The 9,144-nt window shown below is 43.9% G+C and overlaps 1 protein-coding gene across 2 annotated transcripts; it reads left to right on the top strand.

Annotated features, from left to right (window-relative positions):
- Positions 1 to 237: 237 nt before the first annotated feature.
- Positions 238 to 7,618, top strand: naa50 (N-alpha-acetyltransferase 50, NatE catalytic subunit). Of its 2 annotated transcripts, none has more exons than XM_084443145.1 (5): positions 238 to 404; positions 3,546 to 3,682; positions 5,972 to 6,091; positions 6,470 to 6,536; positions 6,725 to 7,618. In XM_084443145.1, exons 1-5 carry the CDS (start codon positions 397 to 399, stop codon positions 6,900 to 6,902), a joined length of 510 nt encoding a protein of 169 aa, XP_084299271.1. In that variant the 5' UTR covers positions 238 to 396; the 3' UTR covers positions 6,903 to 7,618. The 2 variants fall into 2 exon arrangements, with proteins under 2 accessions (XP_084299271.1, XP_084299272.1); XM_084443146.1 differs by having other exon boundaries at positions 3,549 to 3,682.
- Positions 7,619 to 9,144: the final 1,526 nt, after the last annotated feature.

Here is a 9,144-nt window from a genome sequence, read left to right on the forward strand (position 1 = left end):
TTTATCTCGACCTGCTTCTTGCGCCAAAATGGCGCCTCGTTGAACTGTGGGGTATCGTGTAAACCGAAATATTTTTTATATTATTCAAGAGCGTTAAATATTTTATTTGATATATTTAATGTATATTGTTGATTAATGCAACATAATAATCAACTCTGAAAAATCCTAACTTGTTGGGGGGGAAAGCTGAGTTTGTACGCATGCGCATGCGGGTCAGAGTTCACGGGCCGTGGAGCAGTGCTAATCTGAGCAGCTAGCCCTGTAGCAGCTAGCCCTGAGCTACATGTGGAGGGTACAGCGGGAGGAACCCGGACCCAAACTCGGTCAGAACCACCCGAACCCTTAACTACCCACAACCACAATCACCTGGGAACTAAGGAATAAAGGCCGTTTACGATGAAAGGGTGAGTAAAGCCAGACGAGCACGAGGAGCTGAAGTTTCCCTGTTCTCTCTTCAGCAGGGAGGGGGGCTGTGAGGGGGGGGCATGCTAACATGCTAAACTAGCTCACATGCTAACATGCTAACACAAGATACACCCTCTGCGCGGTTTGACCCAAATCAATCTGCCAACGACAGCAGCGCGACCTGGGTTAACACTAACCCTGACCCTACACCCAGCACGCGACCCAGAGAGAGGTTAGTCAGGACCGGGACGGGAACGTGAGTCGGCTGCCCAGGTTAACGGTAGGGTTTGACAGTAGCTAGCATGAACGTGAGTTACACACACGTTCCCTGTGTGTGTAACCCTAACCCTAACCCATGAGCGTGAGTTAGCTAGCGAGCTACTTTAGTGAGCCAGCTTGCCTGGAGTTGGCTAGCTCACCTCAGCTAACCTCAGCTAGCAGGACCCAGCAGATGGCTAACGGGAAGTTACTAGTCTGGGCTAACTTCACTTTTATGATTGGTTAGTGTTCGTGTCAGTCCGTCTCATAGGATTAATCCACTCATAGTGAGTTAGCTAACCCTAACACTAACCCTATCCCTATCCCTAACCCTAACCCTATCCCTAACACTAACCCTAACCCTAACCCTAACCCTAACCCTAACCCTATCCCTATCCCTAACCCTAACCCTAACCCCTAACCCTATCCCTATCCCTATCCCTAACCCTATCCCTAACCCTATCCCTAACACTAACCCTATCCCTAACCCTATCCCTATCCCTAACCCTAACCCTATCCCTAACACTAACCCTAACCCTAACCCTAACCCTATCCCTAACCCTAACCCCTAACCCTATCCCTATCCCTATCCCTAACCCTATCCCTAACCCTATCCCTAACACTAACCCTATCCCTAACCCTAACCCTAACCCCTAACCCTAACCCTAGACACTACTAGCACTAGCTACTACAGATGCAGTGCAGCCACCGGACCAGACAACAGGCGTTGACATGTTAGCCTTCCTTTATCATGTCTTTATCATTTGAGCCTTCCTTCCTTTATCATGTCTTTATCATTTGAGCCTTCCTTCCTTTATCATGTCTTTATCATGTTATCCTTCCTTTATCATGACTTTATCAGGCACGCCGACGGTAGTGGAAGGGTCAGATTGGGTCAAACTAGTCAGCTAACGTTGGCTGATAAATAGTCGGTCTAACGGTCAATTCACTAACGTTAGCTTAGCGAGACTGTCCTCAGACGCACTGAGATCAAATCACATTGATAGATTCAGAAAGCAAATGTCTGTCGGGGATTAAAGAGTCTGTATTACCAGACAGCCCTGGTCTGCTGTCACTAGGGCTGTATATCATCTTGGATTTCGCGATACGATACGCATCACGATACACAGGTCACGATTCGATACGTATCACGATACAGAGGTCACGATACAATACGATACGATACGATACGTATTGCGATACACACATCATTTACTGAAGATTTTAAGTGTTCAAGACTGAAAACTGAATGGCTCAAATGCACTATATAGATAACTCAAACTCAATGACTGGACAGAGAGCTAGCTAATAAATATTTTACATTTGATATCCATGCTTTTTAAACTGTCAACATTGTAGTATTTATGGTTTTTCAAAATTATTTATATGTATGCTTTTTTAACTTAATATTGTAGAATATGCTTTTTAAACTGGATTTAAAAATTTAAATAATTTTTTTTTTTTTTTTTTTTTTTTTTTTTTTTTACATTTTACAGCGCCCGGCTGTATCGATACTCCGGGCTGAAAGATCGATACAGTATCGCGAGACTACGTACCGCGATGCATCGTTGTATCGATACAATACTACAGCCCTAGCTGTCACACTATAAAAATGTATTACCAGACAGCCCTGGTCTGCTGTCACACTATAATACCATCACCAGACAGCCCTGGTCTGCTGTCACACTATAATACCATCACCAGACAGCCCTGGTCTGCTGTCACACTATAATACCATCACCAGACAGCCCTGGTCTGCTGTCACACTATAATACCATCACCAGACAGCCCTGGTCTGCTGTCACACTATAATACCATCACCAGACAGCCCTGGTCTGCTGTCACACTATAATACCATCACCAGACAGCCCTGGTCTGCTGTCACACTATAATACCGACCACCGTCCGGACGACCCGGCAGAGACACGTGACCAGCAGCTGTTGTGGCGGCGGCGAGGTTTAGCAGGAAGAGTCAGTCTCCCTATAAATAAATACCTCTTTGGTTTAGCAGGAAGAGTCAGTCTCCCTATAAATAAATACCTCTTTGGTTTAGCAGGAAGAGTCAGTCTCCCTAAAAATAAATACCTCTTTGGTTTAGCATGAAGAGTCAGTCTCCCTATAAATAAATACCTCTTTGGTTTAGCATGAAGAGTCAGTCTCCCTATAAATAAATACCTCTTTGGTTTAGCAGGAAGAGTCAGTCTCCCTATAAATAAATACCTCTTTGGTTTAGCATGAAGAGTCAGTCTCCCTATAAATAAATACCTATCTGGTTTTGCACGAGGACTCTCCCTATAAATACCTAGTCGCGTTCCTCCGCTGAGGTCAAGTGGAGGCAGACAGTTAAGTTCCAGTCACCAAGCTCACACCCTCCGTGTGTCAGATATTGTGAGTTGTACCTGGACAGCATGCCATGAAGTCCACAATCAAGTGATAGTTGTCAGTGTCTGCTGCTTGCAAGCCCTTCCTCAAAATTGAACATGGAACACACTTTTCATATCAAATATCTATGTGTGTCTTGTGTTTCAGGTGCAGATTAATATCTATGAGTTTGGTATTCTGAATAATGCATTTAGCCTCAGTTGGCAGGAATGGATGCCGGGGAGCATCTGACTAATCTGGCCTGGTCGGCCACGTGTGTCCATGTTTTACAGACAGGAGGACTGGCTCACTCAGCTATTAGGGAATGAACTACTGTCTGTAGGGCAGTTTAAACAATGTTAGATAGTCACATAACACTTGGAGAATTTGTGACTGATAATGGTGCCTCATCTAGCAGCTTTAATGGTCTGTTTGTCTCAGTCAGTTGTGTATACTAGTATGAGGGAGAGTATAGTCTGTCCCTCCCTCTCCAGCTGTTTGACCGGTTGTTCTTGCTCCAGTAGCCGGATCGAGCTGGGGGACGTGACGCCCCACAACATTAAGCAGCTGAAGCGTCTGAACCAGGTCATCTTCCCTGTCAGCTACAACGACAAGTTCTACAAAGATGTGCTGGAGGTGGGAGAGCTCGCCAAGCTAGGTAAGATGTGCTGGAGGTGGGAGAGCTCGCCAAGCTAGGTAAGATGTGCTGGAGGTGGGAGAGCTCGCCAAGCTAGGTAAGATGTGCTGGAGGTGGGAGAGCTCGCCAAGCTAGGTGAGGGACAGACCCACCAGCCACTCCTCAAACAGGGCTGGGCTGAGAAAGGTTTTAAAAAGTCTAATTTAGTATTCAAAGTTGGAAACTACACTGTCAGACTATGCTGAGTCTTTGCCCAATCCATAACTGTGTTTATGCCTTTGTAATGCATGTTACATTGTATACCCCATTCATTAGTGTATCTGCTGTTAAAAGAGATTGGGCCTCATTCACCAACATTTCTTAGGAAGCTCTTTTTGAGCTGTTTTCACAAAGATTCTGACATTCACCAAAGTTTTCTTTTTTGGGATTTGTTCATAGGTAATAACAATCTATGAACACTCAAGAGCAATCATATGCACATTTGAGTGCTGACTGTCTGAAATAATTGGTTATTATATTGGTTCCATGCGTGTCCTTAATTCTACCCTAATCTTTCCTTAATTCTCTTAATTCTTCTTCAGTTGTATAATATCCTAGCATTTAAATAACATGAATATTTGTATTATTTATAATATTTTTTATAATATTTTTCATTATTTTAAAAAGCACTGGTCCAGCTCAGATAACTCTGGGCTCTACACAATTAAACACAGATGCTGCCCAAAACGCCAGCCAGACCTGCGCATTCAACAAAGAAAATACTTAAGTGGAAGCCCTCCAGTACGTGCTTTCGAAATAAATAACATTTGGGGACAAAAAAGTTTTAAAATATATTTTGAAATGAATTCCACCGCCAATTTTTGTGTTAATGGACTGAGATCATTTATTTATGACTATATGGCCAAATGAGGGCAGCGGAAGCGCTGAATAAGTTGATAAATAAATGATACTTGAATATTGGAAAGAATAAGAAGGAACTTCTGTTGTGGGTGGATCACGCAGCTCATTTGCCTTGCAGGAGTTTAGCTAACGCTGGGGTGTTTGGTTATAGCCTGCTCTCATTGACATTGCAATCCAATCTTGTGGGGCATCTGTCTTATGAGCCCTGCTCAGGTACAGGTATGCTGGTTCTAAGTTTTCAACTTGAAAAACTCAGGGCCTAATGAATCAAGTGAGGGAAGGCTAAATGTGAGTGAAAGCTGCAGGTAGCCAATATAACAACACATTTACATTTATAGATGGATCATTTCTTTGTCCCAATAAATCCTCAAATTGAAATAGCAAGCTAGTAGCCAGGTTATGGTTGTCACCTTACACAGGTTTGATTCAGTGAAGCACTCAAAGCCATCTAACAACGCTAGCTGCCAGTAGACTAAAGTAGTCTACATTTTATGGTGCTCTATGGTGTTATTTTATGGTGCTCTATGGTGTTATTTTATGGTGCTCTATGGTGTTATTTTATGGTGCTCTATGGTGTTATTTTATGGTGCTCTATGGTGTTATTTTATGGTGCTCTATGGTGTTATTTTCTGGTGCTCTATGGTGTTATTTTATGGTGCTCTATGGTGTTATTTTATGGTGCTCTATGGTGTTATTTTATGGTGCTCTATAGTGTTATTTTATGGTGCTCTATGGTGTTACTTTTGTTTAAAAATTCTGTGCGCGTGAAGTTTATATATTTTGGTATATAAATGGTAAATTTTGGTATATTGGTATATTTTGAGCACACAGAGAGGTTTTGCACACACAGAAACTTAATTTTGAAGAGATGTATTATCACACAGATAATTATTAATTTTAATAATGGAGCAAAGTAAAACATCTATTTTGTACTCATTAAAAGTTTTATTTGCATGTCTGCTTAGTCTATATGTTGCGCCCCAAAAGGGCCTTCCACATCTGTACTCTGTGCTCAAAGCTTCTCTGATTATTATCAAATGATTATTATCTAATAATAATTATTATTATTATCTAATTATTCTTCTAACGTGTGCTCACGGCCCTACAGTCTCATGCCCTTTTATGGGGATGGGCGGAGCGTTGACTTATGCTAATTAGGAACAACTGGCGCGAACACTTTCAATGCGATAAGAACAACACCGGTGCGAACAATTATGCGGTTTGGCATGTTCATGAATCTGACATAGACTTTTCTTAAGACTGTTCTTAGGAGTCTCTTAAGGACAAAGTTAAGAAAAACCCTAGGAAGATAATTGGTGAATGAGGCCCACTGTTAGCAAAAATGATGTCATCCTTGGGAATAGTAGTTATAATGTTACTTGCCTAAACTTGTCTCACCATTTGTTGCAGCATACTTCAATGACATCGCGGTGGGGGCCGTGTGCTGCAGAGTGGACCACTCCCAGAACCAGAAGAGGCTGTACATCATGACCCTCGGCTGCCTAGCGCCCTACCGCAGACTAGGCATAGGTACAGCTGCATATGGCTGCTTTTTTGCTTCCCTCTGCAGTATGTAGGGGTAGGACCTATGTTTATCCCCCCATTGCTCTCTGTAAAGCGCATTGTGTTGCCTCTGTGTATGAAATGCGCTATACAAATAAAGCTTGATTTGATGGTTGCATTAGGCTAGTGTTTTGAAAAACTGGCCAGTACGTAAAATGGCCTGAACTGCCTACACAAAGTTACAACAGCTTTAAACATCCAGACAGTTTGCTTCTTTTACGGGCTATTGGTCTTTATCTCCTTGTATAGCACTATGTGAGTAATGCATGTGAATTATATTTCTGTGTTATGTTTGACCTTTTACCAAACTCAAGCCTTTCTTTCTTGTCATGTCATTTTGCTTAGGAACGAAAATGCTGAACCACGTGCTAAACATCTGTGAGAAAGATGGCACCTTTGACAACATTTACCTGTAAGTTTCCAAGCCTGTGAAATCACTTAGAAGTCGTGCTTATCGTGACGTGACACAGACCCAAATGAAGTGTATTCCAGGACAGAAATGCATACAATCCCCTGATCTGTTTCAATGTGACTCTTCACCACCTTAGTCCTGTTTCAATGTGACTCTTCACCACCTTAGTCATTCTATCTCCCTTTCAGTCATGTGCAGATCAGCAACGAGTCGGCCATTGACTTCTATCAGAAGTTTGGCTTTGAGATCATCGAGACGAAAAAGAACTACTACAAGAGGATAGAGCCGGCAGATGCCCACGTGCTGCAGAAGAGCCTGCGCAGCCCATGTGCGCCCCCTGGGGGAGAGCTGCAGAAGGCAGAGTAAGGGCACAGCCTCGGGAAAGAGCATGGTCGGTCCCCACCTCCCCCAAAAACGGAACTGTGACAGATGTCCCAGGGTCGACACATTCACCACTTTTCTTCAAAGGAGAAAAACTAATTCAAAGTACAAAAAACATGGCTGCATTTATTTCAAGGGGGGAGGGAACCCATTTAGCACCCACCCCCAATCCCCTCGTCTTTGTTTAGAGATTTGAAAATGACACAATGTTCAGAATTCAGAAGTGTTCCTGTAGAAGAAGCTGCAGATTTGACAGTTTTGAGGGGGGGAGGGGGGGAGTTCGGTGTTTACAAAAGCATACTGTTTGTGTTTGAGATGTTTTAAAGCGATAAAGGTAGGGGGACTTATCTTTGCTGTTTGGACAAAAAATCAAACAAAGGAACTGAAGAAGGAGGGTCTTTTATAGTGAGACCGCCATTAACAACAGAGGTCCGCAGCTGGCAACCTTCGAGTGACGCCTCAAGTTGTAGCGACACACGGAACACTCCAAACTCCATCTCCCTCACCACCTGAGCCTGGGACTTGACGAACGCGCTCCAAAGGTGGATGAGATGTCCTGTTTCTGCTTCTGGCAACATGTTAAGTGTGACCCTTGCGCTGTGATGCAATGCCCTCCTCGATGTCGTTCTCTGACACCAGTCGAGAGAGGGAAGAGGAGAATAGCGCCGCCAACTGAATGGGCATGAGGAAGGCTGAATGGTCTGAAGGTGTGTGGGGGGAGGGTGTGTGGGGGGAGGGTATTGAGGGAGGGGTTGGTTTCTCAGCCCATTAATTTAAATCCCCTTCACCGTTTCTGTTATTTTTTTTCCATTGAGATGCTGATTGGCTCTGGGCTTCTCCTGGCTTTGAGATGCTGATTGGCTCTGGGCTTCTCCTGGCTTTGAGATGCTGATTGGCTCTGGGCTTCTCCTGGCTTTGGAACAGATACTGCAAGTGATGTCATTTTGTCAGCTGGCCCAACATTAAAGGAATCACTCGTAAGAACTGGCTTTGCTGTAATGATGGTTGACATTTTTTATTAAATGTCAACCTACACTCAGTTCGGTATGGAATGCTGGAGTAATAGTCACCTTAGTGACAGATCACAATCAGAAGCATGTCTCTCTTTCTCTTATGAGCTGACTGTATTAAGAGAGAGAGCCCCTCTGCTGGGTCTGTGCATGAGTGAGTTTGTGTGTCTGAACGTGTCTGGTTATATTGGCAACTTTAGTGGCCATTTCTTAGGAAGCCAGCCAGCCCAGTCTTATACATGCGCTGGACTAGTAATGTTCCTGTCAGCATCCAGCGTCCTTCATTATTTAGTCCACAGTAGGAAGGTGGGAAGTGTTGAGTGTTGAGTATGGCTCCTCAGAGCAGACCTGCCAGCCAGGGGAAGCCTTGACCCATGCATGCCAGGAGACTTGTGCCCTCTCCATTCTTAGTAAAAGCATGATTTTTTTTTTTCATTCTTTGAAGAATTTTATCTTTTCTGGAGCTCTATATTGTAAGACTTTTTAACCTCTAAATAAAAGATACTATTTGCATTGTTTTGTTTTGTTAATCTTTCTTGCTGTGATATGTAGCACACTGATCGTATGCATTATGGCCCCACTAACCACAATAACTCCTGTCTAGGGGCAGCTTACTGCTGTTGGAGAGAGAGGACAGTGGTTAAATGGCTGAGAGGATCTTCAGATAGCCCAGTCTGAAACAACTACATGTCCATTTTGCTTGAACTTTACAGTATTTGGTTGACATCCTAATTTTTGTCACTACATTTCCGATTTAATTCGCTTATAGCGCCAGCTTCTTGCTTGCTATTGGTGGTTCCCTGGAGCTCCCGCCCCTCTCTTCTTGCTTGCTATTGGTGGTTCCCTGGAGCTCCCGCCCCTCTCCTGATGCTGGGTAGTTCGGTTGAGAGAGCAGAGGAGAGCAGAGGAAACCCTAACTTCACATGAACCAGCCCAGGACCCCCGAACCCGAACCCAACCCGGGGACCCGCAGGTACGCAGAACATATCTGTCTTTCATCTAGAGAAAAAATAAATAAATCACTGTACGGAAAGAGGATCTTATATAGAAGGTGTTAAGAGTACCTTGTTGTGGTCAGGTCTGGTTAGCCTAGCTAGCTGCTAGCTCACAGGATCCCAGGACCGTAGCACCAGAGAGCTCACCCTAACCTAGACCAGGTCTAACCCTAACCTAGACCAGGTCTAACCCTGACCCTAACCCTGACCCTAACCTAGACC

The sequence above is a fragment of the Borostomias antarcticus genome (assembly GCF_949987555.1).
Source record: "Borostomias antarcticus genome assembly, chromosome: 9".
In the NCBI taxonomy this organism is placed as follows: domain Eukaryota; kingdom Metazoa; phylum Chordata; class Actinopteri; order Stomiiformes; family Stomiidae; genus Borostomias; species Borostomias antarcticus.

Bases quoted from the DNA above. Each gene is read 5' to 3' on its own strand.
- naa50 (XM_084443145.1), top strand. The intron at 3,683-5,971 runs GTAAGATGTGCT...CATTTGTTGCAG, and splicing joins GGGAGAGCTCGCCAAGCTAG to CATACTTCAATGACATCGCG. The intron at 6,092-6,469 runs GTACAGCTGCAT...CATTTTGCTTAG, and splicing joins CTACCGCAGACTAGGCATAG to GAACGAAAATGCTGAACCAC.